Source organism: Sipha flava, unplaced genomic scaffold (genome assembly GCF_003268045.1).
Source record: "Sipha flava isolate LNK unplaced genomic scaffold, YSA_version1 37_pilon_pilon, whole genome shotgun sequence".
In the NCBI taxonomy this organism is placed as follows: Eukaryota; Metazoa; Arthropoda; class Insecta; order Hemiptera; family Aphididae; genus Sipha; species Sipha flava.
In genome coordinates, this window is record NW_020273087.1 from 1,059,998 (window position 1) to 1,083,687 (window position 23,690).

A 23,690-nucleotide genomic window follows, 5' to 3' on the forward strand; every position below is an offset into this window, starting at 1 on the left:
ACTCTTAATAAAAATAATTTATGATTTGTATTATATCCTTATAATATATATACCTATATATACAGATAATTAGTAGTTTTTAAAAGAAGCTCACTTTATTCAAATTTTTCGTTAAAATTGTAGTGCGCCGGCCTGCAAGAGGACGACACAATACACCGTTGATGAATAAATACTTGAACGGTTCACGTTTGTGATGTAGAGTTGTTGGAAGGTGTTTAAATGATAAAACACGATAGTTTAAAGTTATACAGATATGTATAATAATGAATAAAATAAAATATTTATAATATGTGGTTAATACAAATAAGATAGTAATTTATAATTGAAAGTGTGAGGACAGAATATTTAAGCTCTGCCCGAGAATAATAAAGATTGACTCTCAGAGCTGGCGGCGATGTGAGGCACGCGGGCTTCACGATCAGATGAGCGTCGGTGCAATAAGCCAGGCGCGGATCCAGAAAATTTTGACAGGGGGTGCTCAAAAAAAAAAAGATTGTTACACCTTTCTATTTATTTAAATTAATATTTTCTATTTGATTTATTGGTGCTAACTTTTTTTTCATACATCAGTATTTATTAAATATAAACTTAAAAATAACAATAATTTCTTACATATATTGTAACTGTAATTTTCTTGGGTGTTTTTCATTGAATTCTTCAATAACTTCCTCTGGAGTAATTTTAATATCCCTATGAATATTAAGAAGCATAAGTCCATTTAATCTATCCTCTCCTATTGTTGATCTTAAATATGTTTTTGTTTGTCGAAGTGAGGAAAATATTCTTTCTGCGGTGCAAGTGGTAACTGGTATAACGCAAATAATTTTTAGCAATTCCTTTATATTAGGATAAAATTCAGATGCATGAGTCAAAGCTTCTATAGCAGTTTTAGGTTTATCTAATTGGGATTTCCAAAATTGTTTCCACAAAGTAACTTCACCTCTAACCTCTTCTATCGAGCCAATTAGATCATCGATATAAAATTTGGCCGATTTAATAATTTTTTTCGATATCTGTATCTTCAAGTAGGAAAAATGGTATTAAATATTGTAAATACATAATCGTTTCGTGTCCGTGACCTAAAAATCTATTTTTGATATCTGATATTAAATTATTTAAATTCCGATAACGGAATAACCGATATTATTTATTATTATTATTATTATTTTGAAAAATAAGAAATAACATAATTTATAATATAAATTTATTTTGCTGGTGGCCAAGGCGACAGGGGGTGCCCGAGCACCCATAGCCCCCCCCTGAATCCGCGCCTGCAGTAAGCGGAGTAATTAGTTAACACTAGTTTAAATCATTCTACTATTCTAAATGTATGGGTAAATGGATACCGTATTTATAGGCAGGATAAGAGTAAGGTCGATGGGGATTCTGACGGATGTGAACAAAGAAGCTTATTTCTGTGATATTGAAAATAGGCTCTGTTCTGTGGGAACTGCATATCAATACGAATAAGTATTGATATTGGTTTCCGTTTCGGTTTTGTCACATTAGTACCAATACATGATATAATGTTAGCGGATGTTTGCTACCCGATGGTTTACTATAAAATCGTCAGAATTTTTGTAACGTACCAATACCATAAATCGTGCATAATTCTATACGTATACTGATTCATCGATTTAAAAATTGTTTTCTCCAATAACTAATAAATAATCAAAAAACATCGCAGTAGTTGTATTATTATTTTTGACAATAAACCGATTCTTATTTATCTGAAAATATTATTGATATTCTGATTTCCTTGATATTTCATCTCTATAAACAGTTCTACCTATTTTTTTTTATTTTTTTAATTATTTAAATAGTTGTTGGTTTAACAATTTATTCTTCAATATTATGCAGTTTTTTTTCATTTAAAATTAATTATTTATGAACTACATATGGCTCAAGTCTCATACGTTGTAGTTTATTCTATTTTTCCTTCCCGAAGTGTAATGGATGTTGGATGAACATCATAAAGAAGCCGTTTAATTTAATTTTTTTTCCATTGATTCATTTGATAAAATTTGCAAACAATGAGGTCGCATTAATGATAAGCAATTTTTTATTTTTGTTAAACTAAACTTCAAAGAGACGTCCGTGAACAGCAAAATGTGCACAGCTATTATTATATTTAATATTTAGAGCACTTGATAAGTAAATGATAACGATAAGAAATTAATTTAAATTACGAACAACTAACATGAAAAACAGATCTGTAAATAACACGTATGGGACGCGCGTTAATTACATTCAGATTCGTAAAGTTTACTGAAAAATTATTTATTAATCCTCGACTGAATTGATAAGACTAATTTTGTTTATTTTTAATGAGACAAGAAAGATGTACAAAAAAATTATAAGTGGAATCTTGATAATTTTCAGCCAAATATATGAATTGTTTATTATTTTAAAAATTTAATCGTAAAAAATATTGAAATAACTTTCGTAATCATCAACTTAAAATTTCATGGCCATAATTTGAAACCTGCAATTGGAATCTGGTAAAAAATATATAAGATACTTAAACATTTATTAATAATATTGTTTTTGTTCTCGTGTCTGAAATATCGGTTTAGATATTTAAGATCAATAATAATTGTGGTTATTTCATATTTTGATATTTTATATAGTTATTATAATAATTAAAATAACTAACAAAACATTGCAATGATATATAGTTTGAAAATAAAACGTCTCTTCAATATTCAATATACGTAATTCAATTTTCTATTTCAAAGTTAAAATAGTTATACACTCGATTGTTTTGATTTAAAATTAGTTAATCGGATGTAGAAGTTTTGATGTTATTCTACGTCAGGAATAGGGTCTTAATCACACGCGTATATACGCTTTAAAGTTTTACTCTTCCGCTAGAATGTCATCATCTGTCGTGCTTTGGTTTAATAATAGAGGTAAATGTTCTTTTATTTGCCGATGACCGCCAAAAGTTTTAAAGTATCATCTAATTGTAAATCAGTGCTATTAGAAAAAACGTAAGAGTTGCGTTTTGTGAAAACACCATCGAATATGGATCACTAGTCGTCCTTTGGGATTGGCACGTTCGTAATTACTACGGTAGTCCCTTATCAATTTGTCTTTCATTCTGACCAAAACACAAAGAAAATTATGTCAGTCTCTCGAGGATGAAATCGCGAGAGCTTAACTTATAATAACTCGTAAAATGAATCAACGGTTTGTGTTAAATTTATAATATCTGATTTTGTTACACGTATCTGAAATTTTGTGTTACGCACTTGTACACCAAATGATGTCATTGATGACAATACTCGTAAATTAGTTACAGTGATAAAAAAAAAAAAAAAAAAAAAAAAAAACTAGTGTGTCCATTATACTATTTAGCACTCGGTATTGTTTGTAAAACTAACTAGCAATATTTTTTAATTATATATGTTATTCGGTTATTCAAATAATTTTAACAAATCGTAAATTTCTATTCAATACGATGAAAACTAATCGTTCCTATAGAAATGTTTATTTCTTGGGTAATATTTTATTTTCACAAAATCAAACTTAAACTGGAATTTATAAAAATATATACCGTTATAGTTATTTATTAACATGTCCGCTGTATTATGAGTAATCTAATTGCGGCTTTCTAATGTAGTTGGGCGTATTTTAATAATTTATTATTTTTACATGCGGCTTCTGGCTTACTGAAGTATATTGATTTTCATTTAGATACCTAGCCATAAATACATATTGACAATACATATTGAAATCAATAAATATTTATCAAACTTAAAATAAAAAAGGCAATATCTCAAAGCTCAAATTGTATAAGGTTTTTAATAACTCTCGATAAGCATTGTGCTTTATATAAATTATAATTAATACCTACGCTGATACTTTAAACTCGGTAATATTGTACCACTATATGTACTCAATAAATTCTCCAAAAAATATAACATCTGTAATATAGTTTTGAAACTTTTTATTAGACAGTATAACAATACTACCAATTAAATTGAAGTAATATTTTTAGCTATGCAATTATAATACTCCTTAAGCATGTATTCAAAATATTTAGACAAGGTAGATCAAAAATTCTAGAAAAATTAATTAAAATATTTGAGTAAAAAATAAAAAATTAAAATTATTTCCCATTTAACAACTCAAGTTCAAAACGTTACAAGATCTTTCTTTATAGTTCTTCTTCTTAGGCTTGAAACACAACATTTAGGTCTAATTCCGCTTTGATAATTTCTCTCCATTGCATCCTATCTACTGCCAAATTGATATACGTAGGGTCCACTCGTGTCAAGTTTCTCTTCACGGTATTGACCCATCTTTAACGTGGTCTTTCTATGGGTCTTTTTCAATTCAGATTTCCATCAAGCACTTTTCTTATAAGACATCCTTCCTCACGCCAACATGACCAGCCCATTTTAGTCTTTGTGATTAAGAAATTTGCAAATGTTCGGTTTGTTATAGAGTTTTTGTAAATCTTCATTTTTACTTCTTTCGAAAACTTCTAAGTCTACATTAAACACCGGACCATAAATTCCTTAGTATTCTCCTTTTGGAGATGGCCAGTTTTTCCTCATCACCCTTTGTGCTGGCCTACGTCTCATTAATAATTCTCATTAATCAACTTGGTTATAGGTCAAAAAAAACATATATTGTGAATTATAGTATTTTAATATATGGTTTTTTTGGAAATTAGAATTTGATAAACGTATAATTGAAGCTTAAAAAAGGCACGAAATAATTAAAAAAATGTATTACAAACATTGATTTTAGTAATTATAGTTTATAGGTACTTATATAAATTTAGGAAATATTTCTATCGTTTTATAATCATAATTTTTTGATGGGGGTTTAGTGCCAAATATTTAAATGTATATCAAAACTAAAACTGCAATAAAGTTGATTAATTTATTTGTATTTTAAGTTAAAAATAGATAATTATCATAGTTACATGCACAAAAACACACATACACACATATTGTTGACCCATAGTTATAAAATTAAAGTGTTCATAAGTGTATGTACGATGTGTGTTGGATACAACACAAAAAGTTCATAAATATTTAAACTGTATAGTTGTAAATAAAATTTGTTTAAATGACATAAATCTTAATTTAAATTTATTTAATGTCGATTTTTTTTTTTTATACTCAAGAAATAATAGTCCTAAGCCAGAAGCCATGGATAAGACGGAAAAGAAGCCAAAACAAATACTAAATAAGATATTCTGTAAGACGTCATAGTGCATTGTTTCGAAAAGCTTGAAACAGATTAATTACAATTGGTTGTAAGAAGAGCGTTTACTCGTGTAACTGTATATGGTTTGTCGAAATAGATTCTATTATCATAGCTGTAAATAATACTATACGCATTATGTACTGTACGTGTAAATTATGCTTGTGCTAAATTGAACACTACTGCAGTGCGCTGAAGGCGATAGACTAAAGTAAAAAAAAACATTTATATGGACATTATAATATTTATGTAACAACGAATAGTAATATTTGATTGTTTATAAACGAATACACATTGTTAAATCCATACAGAACTGTATACTTATGTTCGTAAAGTGACAATAAACCGTGATTGCTGACCGACTGAACAAATAATTATTACGAGTGTTTTCTTTTCGGCTCGAACTGTTAGTGCCTTAGTGCCCAATAGAAGATTGTCTATAATAGACGATTTTAGATAGGTCTAAAAACTTTACTTTAAGAGTAAAATGGGAGCTTTTAGCTTTTACAGAAAATTAGTTTAGTTTTAATGATAGTTTCTCCTATGTGCCTTGGGCTTTATTCGGATTGCATTACTGAACACTGACTTTTCCGAATACTGGATATTTGATTTATTTTGTATGAATATTATGTACGATAAACTATGGATTTATTTTCTGAGTATTACAAGATACTATAGAATGGGTTGGTGAGATTTAGTTGGTAAACATTGTACGATAGGCAACCAGTGTTCATCAAATACCTAATATGCGTATGAACGATGCATATTTACGAATACGTTTCTCAGGTGTGGTGAAGGCTTATATGTTGATATCGTACAATTATTTCTTACTTGAAATTTTTGTCCAAACACAGCGCAATAATCGCTACTACGAAAAACGTAACTTCACTTTTATTGTTTTCGAGTTATAAACGTATTCCGATGGAATACGTAGAATTTTTTTTTTGTCACATCGAGTACGATCTGTAGCCATCCCGAAGACATTATAAGCTAATTTCTTAGAATCTCTTAAGATAACGGATTCTGACGAATGTAGTCGTATTTCGAGTAACGACCATTTCGTAGTAACACATCCAGTGGTGAGTGGTAAGGGCGACCTTTACTCCCCGTTAAAAATATTTTCCATATTCGACCGTCTGAAATATACCATCTATATTAATTATTGGTTATCTGTTCATTGCTATTCGCACAATAGCAAAATTGTTATGGTGACTGACGACTCGACAAATGATAGAATAAAGATTAAAGATAATTCTGTCAATAGTTCGACACTCTTTTTTTCCAACTTTGGAGAGAGTTAGTGAATGTATTTTTTTGGTTTGTTTTGCTTGAAGTATAAAATAATTTTATTTTATCGTTTAGTATATTATATTTCATGTAGTTTGTTTAGAAAAATTAATGTTTTTAAAATATAAATTAAAAATTTAAATTAATGTCGAAGTACTTTAAATAAATAAATAAAGTAATTATAAGAAAATATATACTTAGTTATATAAAAATAATTTATTTTTATCTTCTATGCAATAAATAAGGGTTGTTAAGATATTGAAACACTACCAACAGTTGTACTTTAAATTTTAATTCACTGCAAATTGCTACATTTTATGAAAATCATGTTCTGTGTTGAATTCTAAAGGAGCTTGTATGTTATATCGCTTAATATAAATTATAACACACATTGTATCAAAGAATTCAAGTAAAAAGCAGCAAGATGGAGTATTATAAGCAAAGCAAAAAGCCGAAAGGTCCTTTTTTTGTTTATATTAAGGGGTATTTGCTATCAAAATTGGTTTAAGTAGGAACTTACATGAGAAAAATAATACTAGTACCATGGAAATAATAAAATTTAATTTTAAAACATGATAGACGGCATATTTTAATTTTTTTCTTACGAACGGTGGACGAGGTAAAATATTACCTAGGTACGTAATAAATAGAGCTAAATCATATCATACTTAAAATAGTTTATATACACGAATATTAACATTATAACCATGACATTATTTTAGTATATCATCAAGAATGATTAGCATTGATCAACCAATTTTAATTAATGGACTATTAGTCAATGACGAACACGAATTATGTACAAGGCGTAAATTTTAATATATTCAAAATAATAATGTAGTTTGAATGAATTTGTCAATTAGATTAAAATGCATACGTTTCCAATAAACAATACAGAAGTGACATTAATTATTATGTGTAGTCAAAAACTATTTGTTTGATATAATTATTAATAATAATTTTTATTATTACCTATTTATTTTCTAGCTGTGGTTTTTGCATTGTGAAGGTTTTGATACCTCACCATCTTATCTATGCCACTAAACATACGAGTAAATAGGTACAATTATTACCAATATGCTTAAATACTGTTTTGAAGTAATATATAATTAGATAATTTACTATTACATTATTTAAACTGTTTATAATATAGCGTACTCATGTCGGTAAGTTATTATTCTGTCATGAATCAATTTTGATTTAAATGTAAAAGTAAAAAAAAAACAAACATATTCTATTTGCTGCTACTGCGGTACGTGTTGAATCGATATGAAAATTTTAAATAGATTACACTATATGTATACTATATATGGTGCCGCATGAGTTATTTTTACAGTATAAACAGAACAACGAATACAATCGTAGGTATAGTACCTAAAATAAAAGTAGAAAAATCAAGAGAAAAATAAAAACAAATGCCGGAAAACATTTTCGTATCCACTGGGGATTATGCATCGCGTAAGACAGCCCCATATCTAGATCTCTCAAATTCCGGCGAGACCTCATCAATCGAATCCGATCGATCACCTCGTCATCGGCCGTACAGTTTTCGTCTCATGCGTGTGCTCAAGTATATTACCCCATGTAATAATAATAACTATAAATATCGTCCATATTGAGGCGGATATCGTTCTTTTTACTGGTTTTTTATCAATTTCATCTCGTCTGTTATCGTCGTTGATATTATACAAACTTATTGAGTCAATTAAAACAAATACTAAAACAGCATGTGCCTAAAGCCTGGCATTTGTGTTTTGCAAAATATGTTCTGAAAATTGATTTATTCTCCATATAATCTATATAATGGTAGTAAAAATGCATAATTATTTTATATATTCTAATTCTAGTAATTTTCATAATATATTACTAATAAAATAATGTAAAATAAAATAAAAATTAGTAAATAGTAAATACTCGTAAATCAATATATAAATAAATAAATAAATGTTTACCTGAAGTATTGTTATATTTGTAATGTACGATCAGTGTTAAATTAAAAATATAATGATACTCCAAGCTAAGCATTTATTTTTATGTATAAACTATTTGTTTATTTATTAATATTATGCTGTTTATTTGGAGTATGCAATGAATTTGGTTATAACACTAGTTTTAATAACAGTAATTAAATATTTACCGACACAAAACTTAACATTTGTTTACGAATTTTTTTTAATTTGTGTTTTTTTATTTAAACTGTATTATGTGTATAACAATCATTGTTAGTTACAACTAATTATTAGTTTCAAAAATTATTTCAAAACTGTTTATACGATTAAGAATTTTCTCCTGAATTTGTATCAGGTGCAGATCTATAATTATAATTGGATGAGAGAGAGGAGGGTAATTTTTTGAAAGGACTAATAGATAATATACAATTAAAAACAAAAAAAGTAAATTTGTTAATTAAAATTATAACTCCATTAATTGTTGTTAATTTTAATTATTATTATATTTATAGCTACAGTCTGCGCCCCGGGGGATGTGGACAGATTCGTCCGAAAGATAAGGTACTACCTGCCAATTTATAGCACCCATTTCGCTCACAACGTTGCCTTTGTGATTCATAATATAGATTATCTTGATAAATACTAAAATTAAGTAGATTAGTATATAATACTATTGTAGTAATTATTAGTAGGCATTTAGCTGTAATCGTATAATTAAATATTATTAAAATATATAATATTGAACTATTATAAGCAGGGATAGGATTTATATGTAACAGTATGCTTTTTTATGACTTCTGATTATTGATTTTGTCAGTATTGTCCACAAATCATCTCATGATGTGGTAAATGGTGATGTTTTTATTTTGCATGTTTTTCCATATTTTGGATAAAATGCATATTATTGAAAATATTGAATAAAATGAATATTATTGCATATTTCGATTATAAGAATACGAAAAATGAATGTCTTATAGTTAATTTCACCAACTACATAATTTGACGTTGAACCGAGCTTCAGCCAATACAAAGCCATACTACGATTCAATCGTCGAACATTCATTTTCGAAAATTTAAAAAAATATGTGCTCGTAGCATGTAATACACGTAGTGAATGTGAATCATACATTTTATTTCTAAATTATTTTATTTTATTTTTCAATTATATTATATTAAGACAAACATCCAATGATCTAAGATCATCAGTATCATCTGATTTGCTCAATGAAATCATGATTATAAAAGCAAATAAGATGGATATGGAAATTTAATATGTTTTTTTAAGTTTAATATTTTTATAAGTACAATATACATTATACAGTGATACACTATGGAATACACAGATAAATTTTTTCGTTAATTATTTTAAGTTTTTTAAGTGTTAAGTTTTAACTTTAATTAAGATAGAATGTTTTGTATTTAAATTATTTTCATGTTTATCAAACTTTTATATTTTTAAGTTTTTTATGTATCTTAAAGAAAAAAAAAAGATACTTCTAAATATATTAGTTATTTAATTATGTAGTATTTTCTTTTCTTTTATGCCTATTCTTACCTACAGTCATACCAAAATAACATGCATAAATGGTTTGTTAAGAGTACTTAAGATTCAATAAAAGTTCAATAAAAGAAAATCGATTGTTAAAAAAAAAAAAAAAAAAAGAAACGAAAAGCCGGTTTAAACGTGGTTACCTGTAAGTTTGATGATTTAAGACCGCTTCCAAACAGATAATCGGTAGTAATTTTGGTAAACGGGAATCGATTACCGCTATTTCTAAAGACCACGAAGACCGGCAACTGGTTCTGAAAAAAATTTCGGGTTCTCTGACCCGGTATTCCCATTTTTCCGGAAGCGGTTTCAAGCCCTAATTTATTATATTAAAATTCATTTTTATACACTCGCAACTCACGTATAATATTCTAGTCAAGGATATGTAGTTTGTGTAAAGCTGCACTACGCATACAAGAGACTGTGACGTAAAAATTAAAAATAGATAAAACTCATAAATATTATGTACAATAGTATTTACTTTAAAATGATTTCGGGCTCAAATGCGTTATAAAAATGTGTGATGGGCGCAAATGGTTGCATCGATACATATATTTATTCACCAACAATATTATTGCCAATCGGCTTATAATCGCCTTAGTATTCTTGGAAGTCTGATGGAAATTACGATTTTATGAACAAATGGTCATAAAGTTTAAACGTATATTACTATATTTATGTACGTAGATAATTTATGTTGTACAACATTTTTAGGGCGAAAAAAAAATTTGAAAAATTAACCCCGTCTGGATTCGCACCTGATTTGTGTGCGTGTGACTGTAGGGTTTTAATATTTATTAAATATTAATATTAATTATTAATCACAACTTACCGAATCGATTAACGTTGCGGTGGTACCGTGGTATCGAAACATCGATGGTGTTCATCACCACAGAGACACCGATTGTTGCGCCCGGAACGAAATCGAAAGCCGGTGGCGGCGACAACCGTGTTTAGCGTTCAGTTCGCCCGCATCGGTCTGACCGGACTCATCGTCGTATGCGTTTCTGTCGACGTTTGCGCTCAACGGAAAACTCGAGCTTTTACATATTCATGCACATACACACGCACACACACACACACACACACATACACACACACACACACACACATACGTACGTACGTACGCACGCACGCATAATCGAAAAGATTTCCGAATGTGATCGTTTTCGGGCACGTATTGTGTTATTTTTTTTTTTTTTATTCTAACGGCCGTCCGCCAGTTTTCGTTGTATACGATAATAATATTGTAGTATAGTTCCGCATATCTCGTGTACCGACGCTTTTCGCGCGTGATACAGTGTGTAATACAATATTGTAAAATCGTCGTCGATAATCCCGCAGTTTTCGTATCCGCGCCCCCGATCGTTGAGCTGGAACGCGTCACCGGACATCGGTCGAATTATTTTGTGAACTTGGTGCGGTTGTGACACTGCGAGTGCGTTTGATATTTTACGGTGTCGCGTGATTTCGTTTTTACGGATCGCATGCGTGGACCCCGATAGTGCGATGACGCCCGAATCGCGGGGTTGATTTCGGATCCGAAAGATTGTGTTTTTTTCCCTCCCTACTCAGAGCCGATTGACGACCGCCACCAAAATGCTGATGCTGTCCTTTGTACTGATGGTGCTGGTGTATACGGCGGATAAAACAGGTTAGTATTAGATTAGGTCAATGTCCATGATTTTCGGTTTTTTTCTCGATCGTCTGTTGTGTAAAATATTGCTAAAAAGACAATAATAATAATAATAATAATAATAATAATAATAATAATAATTAAAAAAAACAACTGTTGCCAAATAATATACTGCAGTGGTTTAAAGCTGTTCTGTTCATTCGATCATCTTAGTTGTCTTATTGGAAATGTTTTCCCCTCTTATCCTTGTAATGCGAATTTATCCATTGGATAAGCTTAACCGCCCTGTCGAATGTTGTTTTTCGTTTTGTCTAGAGTACATTGACAATGTCTAGTTTTATCTGTGTATGGGTGTATTTTGTTTATTTACCATTCTAATTTCACATGTATCCGAAGAAAAATAAATAAAATATAAATTACGACTCAATACAAATATTCGTGATTTAATGAACCTTTAATAGTTGTGGTAAGCTATTTTTTATAATTTTTGTTTATGGTATCTTAGTGAAATAGTTAAATTATTTTCTTTGTTATTTATTGTTTTGATCTTTCTAAAGTAGAAATTTTATTTTCCATGTCCAAAAACTGGAAAGAGTTTTATATATGAATGTTATTTTCTCGCTCTATTCTTGTCATTTTATAGAATAGTGATATTAATCTTAAATAAAAAGCCGATAGCCTTCCAAACAGCTCTGATCTGATCCTGTAGTGCTATTGTAGTCGATTGTAGTAGTCTGGGCTAAGCCTTATCAAGAAGCAACAATATCACGAGTGCAGTGGTAGAGTACCTTTATTATTTAACTGATTTTAGAACATATCATATTTTATAATTAAAATGCACCCGAAGCCGTAGTAGCATATTTTTGGAGTTTCATCACGTTTCCAAAGTATTTTTTTTCCCACCAACTGATAACTTATATTTCCTCAAAAGTAAAAAACAACTTTTAACATTGAATTTGAGTGTTTGTTTTCTGTCGTGTTAATATTTTTATTGTTTTTTTCGATTTAAAACTTGAGTTCAATGAACTATAAAATTTGACAATCATAAATAATCAATGATAAAATTAAGGATTAACTTATAAATAAAGACAGTTCATCAAGGAATTATTATTACTATAGTAAATGAAATGTAAATAAATTTAATATAATGTGTAATATATACGTTGTTATAACAATTATTCGTAATATTTATATGAATTTGAAAGCAATATTGAGTTAATACACTCAATAATCTATTCCAAAGAAAGAAGGTGTGTTGTCACATATTAATTATTCATATTATGATTTTTCAATTAAACTATATCATAGGTATGAGTAAACTTCAATATCGAGAGTAGTATAGTATAATTTATTATATTGAGTGAAATTAACTTTTTCATAAATATTATGTTCATATTCACAGTATTATAAAATAAATAAATAATAAAAAATAATCATATTTAAAAACTATAAATAAAATAAAATATGACTTATTTAATTTCTGGTCAATTTCTGGTGTCATATTATACTTTGAAATAAAGTACAAATATATTCCTTATCTGAAAAAATTTTAGCAGAAATAATTTCACTGTTTTATTAATAAATTCCATAGTTTACGTGGAATTTAAAATTATAATAGTATTCGTAACTACATTCAAAGCTTGACTGTGGGTTATGATGATCAATTAGAAAATATACTTTCAACACTATACTATCTATATTATCAACAGTAACACTTATCAGTGTTAATTTACTTGTTCGAAGGTGCCAAGCATAAAATATAAAATATTTTATATAATATCAAGCCATAAAGTTATGATATAAAATGTAGCAATAAGTAGTTTTTGATTTACTTGGCGTGGTATTTTAACAATTTACTTTTAGACAAGTATTTCCGTTTTTACATTAATGAAAGGTGATCATTAATTTCACCTAATAGATATATACTTGTTGTTAATCGTTGTTTAGGTACCTACTTTCAATTTTAATGTTACTTGAGCTTATTTAATAAAATACCATGTAAAGTATATTATAACTTTTATTTGCATTGTAATTGATATCATAACATTTTTTTATCGTATTATTGGCTTTTAAGTTATTATATTCAACACAACACATATTCTTATTTTTATCTTTTTCCATTGCCAACACCTTCTACTCAGTTCCTGGTCATATAATTTTTAAGTAAATACAACTTTTCTAATGATCTTACATAACCTAGGTTAAGTTATATGCGTAATTATATGGGTCCCATTTACTGTCAATTATATATATGTGCCTGTGTATGTGTGTATGTATGTAAAATTAAAAACTGTATTACATTTTTGATATATATATATATAATAAATAGTTTTAGTTATAAAGTCTATTTATAATTTGTAAGTAGAAGTTGTAGAAGAATTATAGAAAAGTATAAATAAATAATTTAAAGAGCTTTTAATAGGATAAAAGAGAAAAAGGAATAAATTGCCTTTATGGCTTTATCTTATTAGAAATATTATGCTAGGTTGTGTTTTATTTATTGTTACAAAGTTGTCCTTTAAGTTGGCTTTTGTTAAAATATTTTAATAATTATAGAATAATACATCAGTTAATTATTTATTATTTTATTATTATATGAGCTACTCGTAAATAATACTTAATAAATACTAATAATAGAAAATTGAATAAAATAATTAATTAATTTTTTTATTTTTAATTTGCTTTTATTAAAAAAAAAAAAAAAAACATTACAGCACAATTTTCTAATTATAACTTAAAATTTATCTGAAAATAATTTAAATACTTTAAATCATTGGCCCTCAACCTTTTTTTATTTAATACGTCATTTTAAATTAAAAAATGTATTTTTTTTTCAATACTTTTTAATAACCTATACAATAAATATACGTAATGGCTATTATTTATTTTATTTTTTATTGATGATAATAATTTATATACTTCATGATGACTGCTGTGTTTTGTATAATGTGTTCACGTTTTCCTCACATGTTGAGAAGCACTTATCTAATCTAATCTAAATCTAAATATTTCTAGTCTAATCTTTAAATGTTGTAAGGAAATTATGTTGAATATACCCGTTTTTTTTTTAGAAAATCATCTTTACTTGTTATTATTTTTAATACAATTGTTATTTATATTAAAATTTTAAAATTAATATAATATAATGATGTATGCACAAAAGTCTTATAATATTAAATGAAATTATAAATAAATGAAATAAATTTTGTTATTTTTATATATTTTATATTAATATTTTTCTTGGTAGAATGCATGTGTATCCATTTATAAGAATCTAAAATCCTAATAAATAATTAAAAATAATAGGAAGAGTAATATTATCATATATGTGAGTGATAACTCAACACTGATAAGAAAGGAACACGGAACAGTTTAATTTAAAGGAGGAGCGAATAAATATTAAAAATGCAAGAACTTTTGATAATTTTTTTATTTAGTTTATTATATATTAAAATATTTTAGTTATTTTTATAATTTTAATTTTTTCGTTCTTTATGTCTATAATCATTATGTTTATACACGTTAAGGTTATGAGATAATCCTTAAAAAATCACTATTAAAAACTTTTTTAATTACTAACATGGATTATTTATTATACTCGTATATAATATTATGGAGAGAATAAATATATATATATATATAATATATAAGATATATATGCAAGGATAAAACCAGTTAAGTACTTGTATGTATTGTTTGATTGAACAAGCCAATTAATTTTAATAAGATTCTTAATAATTGTATTATTAATCATACTGTTTTGTATATAAAAGAATAAAATTATATGTTTGTTGAGTGAATATATTTATAATATTATTAATAAAAATGTATAATGTGTGCAATACATGATGTTGTTTTATTTGAATACTTCGTTTATTTTGGTACAAGTTAGTATTATTATATTTTGATAATTAATTTAAAAGCATAAATTATAGCATATATAATTATGGCATTTCAATAACGACTTTGAGAAAATCTTAGTTTACTATGAAATGTACAGATTTTTTTTTAAATTTTGACGTGATTATAAAAGCAATTTAAAAGTAAATACTTTTAAAATATATTAATTATAGTAGTAATAAAGAATGGTAAAGACATGAATAACTTTATAGTAAACTATAATTAAAAACTTTTTTTTAAATAAGATGACAATAGTTATCACAACATTTTAAGGGGTGGTAAAAAAATATTGATACAATTATAAAAATATTTTAGTAAAATAATAATAACAATTTTTAAAAAATCTTGTACTTTGATTATTATTGTTTTATATGTTTAATAGTAAGCATATATTAATATTGTGTGTATTTTAAGATTAAAAAAAAATTAGAAAACCTATAAAATATTAATATTACAATTAAATAGGAATGAACATTTGTATTATACTATAATATTAATTACATTTTGTATGTATAAATTTATTTATATATGGTATTAATAAATAGGTTAATCAATTTAAAATATAAAGAAATTATTTGAGTGACTAAATAATTATCATTATAAAAAAATCAAAATATATTATAATTTTTTCTTAGAATTATTTAAAATGTAATTAATATAATCTTTTTATTTATTTGATATTATATATCTAATATATTATAATGTACTTGTAGCGAGAGATGTTCAATGTTTTTTATTATTGATAAGCTCCTAAAATATATTTGGTTTTAAAAAAGGAAAATGTTTTGGTGATCTAGAAATATTTTTACTAAAATTTAGTTATTTAAGAACAATATATAATATTTTAAATTTATAATACAGATTATATTTCATTAAATTTATAAAATTATATTAGATTAATTTTAGGATTTTACCGATTAAGAATAATTTTCTTAAAATTGAAGACTACACTCAGCGATTTTTTTTTTTAAATTATGGATCGGTAATAAATTAAGTTGTAAAAACTAAAATACTTTTGGATTTTTCCTATCATAAATATACTACTGTATATTCGTAATTTATTGTAAATACTTGTGGCATAAGATCAAAGGTTCCGTGTGCATTAAGAACAAAGTTATACATATTTTTATTGAATTTATGAAATCGTGTACTCATTCGATAATCTAATAAAATACACATTTTGATGTTCTAACAATACGTATTACAATTAATATTGTTTTATTGATTGGTACATGTTTTTAGGGTTTTGAATTTCAAAAATTCTAAACGTATTGACATGGTATGGTCACGTACATTTCTACGTGTATACATAAAACGGCATTCGTGTAGCAGGTGATCTACCGGGGTGTGGGTGATCTACGAATTCAGGACGAGTGATCTACATTTTAATAATATAAAAACACATTATATTTTTTACTTCGAGTGCGTCATATCATACAAATATTCGTTAAATATAAAAATATAAAATAATTAGCCAAATATAATTATAATTTCAATTACAGTAAATATTTTATAAAATTCAGGCGCACGCTTTATAGACAAACTTCGACCAAAGAACAATTTAAAACTAACCTATCCAGCAACAATGCTAATGACTCGTAGTTATATTGTTAATGCCATTAATTGTTATCGCAATACTGTCCCACTGCGGTCTACAATAATGTGCGTATAATAATAGTATAACGTATTAATAGGTAATAATAATAATAATTGTAGATCACCAACAATAAGCGTAAACTGGGGGTTCAAGGGGGTTCAATGCCCCCTAGAATAAATTAGGAAAGGCAGTGCCCCCTATAATATTTGACATACCTTGTTTTAAAATAAGTACAAAACAGCTGGTTATAGCTATTACTATAAAATTTTATTTTTATTTTTGAATCTTAATTTTAAATTTTGCGCTTATCCAATATAATGTAAGAAAACGAATAATTTTATATAATAATATGAAGGTAGTAAAGCGGCATCTATCCTCGGACACCCTTTTCGTTAGATATGTAATTATATTTTTGCCCCCCCCCTCCTAATAAATTTCCAAGTTACTCCTATGTCATCTACACCTTGTATAATACGGTAGATCTTCTGATACACCTAAAAAGAGACCGTTGATCATCTGCTATACGAATGCCCATAAAACGTATGTAGTATTTATATTTATTTATTGTATTTAATTGCGTTCTACTTTATAAGAATTGTATACTCCTATATTCGTATAATTATTATAATATACGGAGTTGAAGTTACAAAGCTATTGTACAGTATTATAGTTCATCACATGGGTTCGTGTAAGTTTCATATCTGGTAGAAAACCAATTGACATAATCAGGTACGTGTGGTGTTAATAATTAACCGCAATACATCGTGTGATGGCCGTAACTGACTGTGGAATAGGGCTTACAACAATCTACTAACGTACGATCAGGAATATTTCAAAATCCAATAAAATTCTTGAATTTTTAAGCAAAAATATAACAGTTCAATAGAGCACGTTGAGATAAATCCATCCATATTGCTTTCGAGGGGATAGTACACAAAACGAAGGGTTTTTACAGAATTTTTAATCCGACTTTTAGTCATAGAATAACAAAATAGATAACAAAAATAATGAAATAGGTAATGCCATTAATGTCAGTTTTCATACGTATAATATTTTCCGATACTGTCCAATGAAAATTGTAATTAACGTATAATCTAACATCAATTTTACGTAAACAAATATATTGAAACCATTATTATGACTACACTGCTTATAAATTACCAAGCATCACATGTGCGGATATAGTATACCATTCCTCTGGACTCTGGATATTACTAGCCTATATGATCCGAATTTAGTGAAACGGAAGGAGTCTTGATGATGCGAGAATGATTCCGAAATTCCTTATATTTCCGCCTTATACAGTATTAATAACTTTTAGGTTTTGAGTGGAGTAAAGAATGTATTGATTTTATCATGATGTGTATTTGTCTATATGAATTCGACTAGAAGGATTGCTCTGATCATCAATTTATTTTTTATTCTGATAAGAAATATTAAAACACTAACCCTGTATCTCGCCCTCTTTTTTTTTTTTAAACTATATTGTTCTTAATTATTCTTTATACGATTTACTTAAGTTCTACAAAAGTATAATCAGTACTCATTTTTGAACATGGTTTTTTTTTTTTTTTGCAGAAATGACTGTTGCGATGAATATACGTAATATTTATATATATTATATATACATAATTTGACAAGACTTTAAATTCCATTATATCCGACTATTCAAATTATAACTCATAATTCTATAAACATAATCATAGACGGCTTTTATCTTATTCGAACTAATATTTTAACTAACAGTAATTGGTTCAGTTAGCTGCAAAAATAATCCAAATCAAATCTAATAAGAAGTTCATAAATCCATTATGCGTTACTTATTCGATTTCACGATGATCATGGAATTATAATGTATATATTTTAGGAACAGACTGGGCTAATATCTGGATATTAAGGAATAGTTTAATACACTTCAGCAATAGGTTAATAAAAGCGTATTAACCAATGTACCTGTAAAATTGAATGGTAAGGCACTTATAAAAGTGTGTCGTATCTCCAATTTGAATTGGTTGAGTATTGAGGCCTAACGACCTCTTATGTACATGTTCAGTCGGTAAGAACACATAAATCACGATAGTATTTTGACTTAAAATGATTTCTTTTTTTAAAATCACTATGAGGTACTATGTTCTTACGTGTACCCTTATTTAAATATAACAATTTAAATAATGTTGAATTGAAGTTTAGAACTTTATACATAATATTTTATATTATTTTTTTTGTATAATAGGTACCTATAAAATAAAAATAAATGATGTAGTTCACATGTATTTTGAAATATATTATATAAAAAAATATATTTAAATAAAGTATTAATTTAAATTGATTATTAAACTTTTATATTATGAAAGCTTGGGAGGAGATCATAATTAATGTAAATAAAGTTTATCAAAAAGTAGAAAGTAAGTAATATGTTAGAACAATAGCATATCAAAATATAAGTAAGTCTAAAAGAATGTATACAATTTATAAATCAGTTAAACATAAAATATTAGTAATTATTGTAAATAGAAATTGCATGTCGTATTATTGTTTTAGTTTATACGTTAATTAACATGTTTCCTATATAATAGTTCTCTGGAGGATAATGCATTTTAGTTTTGGAAGATCCTTTAATGTAGTTTTGAATCTTTTCGTTTTTCTTCGTTAAACTTTCATTGCCTTTATTTGGTGGCTGAGCTGATAAAATTGTCTTTTTTTTACAATAAAATAATCCATTTTGTCTTAGCTAGGTATTATTTTAAATTGTTTAAACCGAATATTGTCCTTAAAGACAAAATGATAAATTATTATAGGTAATTGTAGTGCATAATTTTAATTAATGTATATTAAAAAAAAAAAAAAAAAAACTTAAAACATCGGTTTAACTCATCAAAACACTTTTATTTTTGGCTTATTAGAATATTTAATTGATTTGTTTTCATATTGACGTGATGGTTAAAAACTGTGTCAATATAAAAATGATTGCACATTTTTATCGAAGAATTAGTACAAATGATTAATGATTCTTATATTATTGAAAGTCTTGAGATTTATTTAGTTAATTTTTTATTTATTGCTGGTTGTAAATATCGAAATTAGACAGCTATTTAATTAGAGTAAATTTATATTCCATTATTTTAAGAACTTAACTAAACTTTAAATTTTTTAAATGTTTATAAGTTAGGTCAGATTATGCGTAAGCTGGGAGTGAATTCTGACGATAGTCTGTATTTAACAATAATTGTTAATCATTAAAAAATTACATTAAAAAATACCCACAGTTTCAAACGGAATTTACAATAATAGCATGAAACGGTTTATATTTTGACATATAGTAATTATAAAACGTCCCTGATACTACTCTAAAATATTCTTGGTGACCACCAATAGGCAAAAAAATAGTTGTAAAATATGTCAATATTATTAAATTGTTATTATAACAAAAAAAAAAAAAAAGTTTCAATAAATGTATATGATATATTTATTTAGAATAGAATATAACAGTTATTTGTATAATATGTGGCTACTTGATCAGTTTATTAAAAGCGTAAAATGAAAATATTCAAGTGCTTATTTTTTCTATTTGAATTATTCCAAAGTCTCGGTTTTAATTATAAATAAAATATGTCTTGAAGCTTTAATTTTAGTAACTGAATTTTTTATAGTATTTTTAGGAACAGTTACAGTTTATAAATGTGAACTCTTACTTGCTTAGTTATTTATGAGTAATTTTACTACACAATAGATTATATATTAAAATGTACGTTTATTATTTCAAATTCTTAAAAGTGATTTTAAATATATCTTGACAATTATGAAATAAGGTGTAAATACATACTTAATTTTTAAGTTATGTATACACACATAGAGGTTTTTCTTCTGTGGGAAAACCATACTGAGTTTTTACCATACTGAGCAATTATTTCAAGGATGTACAAAATAAAAATTAAACCTATACTGTGTTATTTTTTGTTACTTATTTTAAAAATATTATTAATTAAAATTAAAATTTTGGAATAAATTTTCAGCGTTACACAAATAACAGTAAAAAATGGGGTAGTTGTACACCCTTATAATTTTTTTTTAATGTACCATTATAATATATTAAGTCAATTCAATGTATTACATGTACTTGTACTTATTTTCAATTTATTTATCATATAATTTTTTTAAAAATAAACTATTATATATTTAATAATAATTTTTAGACTTTTATAATGCATATGCTAAGTTGCTTGGAATCGAATAAAATGTATAACACAATTTTATGATTTAAAGGTTTTTTTGAATAATATCGTAAAATGAATCCCGTATTAGTGGATTGAAACAATCAATATTAATACAATTAAAATTATTAGTTTTGCTATTATTTTTAATTATCAATGGCAATAATCACTAACATTTATACTGCTTTGAAATTGTTGCTAAGTAGTAAAGACGTTTTCCGAGGTTGAAATGAGAATAAGAAAATTACAACTTATAGTGTAAATGAAGAACTTTCATTATTCTTTTCAGTAACTGTTGGAGGATTCCAAAAAGTTTTTATACAGTCTTATAGATAGATTATACAATGGACATAATAAATAGTATTGTAATGGGACGGGCGATTTTGAAAATTTTAGTGAAGTTTTCAAGAACATTTTAAAATCGTCAGAACTTAAGACATTTTCGATTTTAGCAAAATATATTCTGTGTTCTTTTAGGTTAAAACGAGGATTATAATAATCTTGTAAATTTCAATGTAACTATTGAATGTGGAATATTTTTTTGGATTTTAAAAGGATTAAAAAACCATAATAATATATGTAAAGTGTTTACTTGAATTTTAAGACATTCTAAAGTACAATATACTTTATAATAATATTATTATTAAAAAACGGTATAAGAATATGTTGGTATATAAGAAATTATTTATTTTAAATTTGATTTACTTTTTTTAAACTAAAACTGAATTAAAATATTTTTGTTAGTAATTTGGTTAGAGCACTGTTTTTTAATTACTGTTTTATATTAACAGGCATGTTAATATTTTGCTTTTTTAATTATTTTATGATTATAATAGTTTATTTGAAAAATTAGGTAATTATTAAGAAGAATTGAATGTTGGAACGAATTATGAGTAAATGTATTTTTTTATTTTTATTTTTCGTTTCTTAATATTTTGTCATTAGTGAGTATTTTATAAATTAATACATTTGTATTTAATCACTTATACTATACTGCTATCGTTCTTAAATGCTTTATGCTCAAACTAAGTTTTAATTGGTCGATGGTTGTCAATTCAAATTTTAAAATAAATTAATTGTATAGCTTTTATAAAAGTCCAATAATATTACGAGAGAGAAAAAGTGAACATATTTTGAACGTTTGGTAGATAATTGTTAAGGGTGAGTCATAATTCTAATAAAGTGGATACATATGGTAGTATTAAATTTGAAAACAATTACTATATTGATCGAAGAATGGTTATTAGTTGAGTTCAGGTAACATGAGGGGTTCATTTCACAGGTAAAACTAATAAAAATAAATGATGAATTACTAATTGTGAAATGTCTTAGAAGTAGTTTTTAAATTATAAGCATAACCCAAATGAAGATACTCCCAAACAATCTATATAATGACCTTAAAAACATTAACAGTGATTTTAATACTTGATAAGTACCAATAAAATTAATATTTTATTTTTAAACTATCAAAAATATTTGATTTAAAATTAATGATTACAATTCAAACTATTTGATTTTTTAAATTTAAATTTAAAAATTGGTTAGAGTCTAAAAAAACGTTTGTTATATTTGATTATACTTAGTATACTTTGGTAAAATTAAATTAAATCTAATGTTAATTTAATAAATATTAATTAGATAAATACAACACTAAATGAGTAATAATTTTTCAAATTTTTCTCATAATTATGGAGTAATAGTTTGAAAATACTTAAAGAATTACTTAATAACTTTTAAAAACGAATTAAAATATTTAATACAGATATGAGTTACATGGATTTATAAATATTCTAATGACTTTTTTAGGTATAAAAACTATCATTAAACATATACTAGCACAACGTTAAGTTAATTGAGTCCTAATTTGAAGTGAAAATATATCTGAAGATTAATTATACCATTAATGAGATGTAATATGCATTTACTTTAATTGAAACGTTTTATTCGGGATATATGTTCCAGATTATACAACTATATACGAGATCATTTTGATATCGGTCATTTAAGTTTATCCGATTTCATCCAATTACTTTTTATAAATAATGAATCGAAGTGTTCTTTTAACAATTAGTTTTCTATTTCCATTGTAAATATTATGAGGCACAGTAGTTTATATTAGAAAAAAAATTACATTATCGGAACATTTATATCAATGGATCTATTCGGGTTTAGAAAAATACTACTATTATACATCGAAGTATACTGATGTTTTATCGTTGGAGAGGAAAAACCATTAAGCTCTTTCACCAAAGGGATGGCGCGTAGTCGTGTTTATATTTATATATATATATATAAACCTCCAAAATAAAGTGCCTGCGACCAGTGTGCGACACAAATC

At 26.2% G+C, this 23,690-nt stretch overlaps 1 protein-coding gene across 1 annotated transcript; it reads right to left on the reverse strand.

Moving 5' to 3' along the window:
• Positions 1-608: 608 nt before the first annotated feature.
• LOC112688223 (52 kDa repressor of the inhibitor of the protein kinase-like) lies at positions 609-9,693 on the reverse strand. The gene is made up of 2 exons (XM_025561321.1): positions 9,643-9,693; positions 609-1,019 (listed from the first exon to the last, which is right to left on the reverse strand). Exons 1-2 carry the CDS (start codon positions 9,691-9,693, stop codon positions 609-611), a joined length of 462 nt encoding a protein of 153 aa, XP_025417106.1.
• Positions 9,694-23,690: the final 13,997 nt, after the last annotated feature.

Excerpts from the sequence above, each read along its gene's own strand:
- LOC112688223 (XM_025561321.1), bottom strand. The coding sequence starts at position 9,693 with ATGATTTCATTGAGCAAATCAGATGATACTGATGATCTTAGATCATTG. Across the intron at positions 1,020-9,642 it reads ATGATCTTAGATCATTGGAT|ATACAGATATCGAAAAAAAT; the intron begins GTTTGTCTTAAT and ends TCCTACTTGAAG.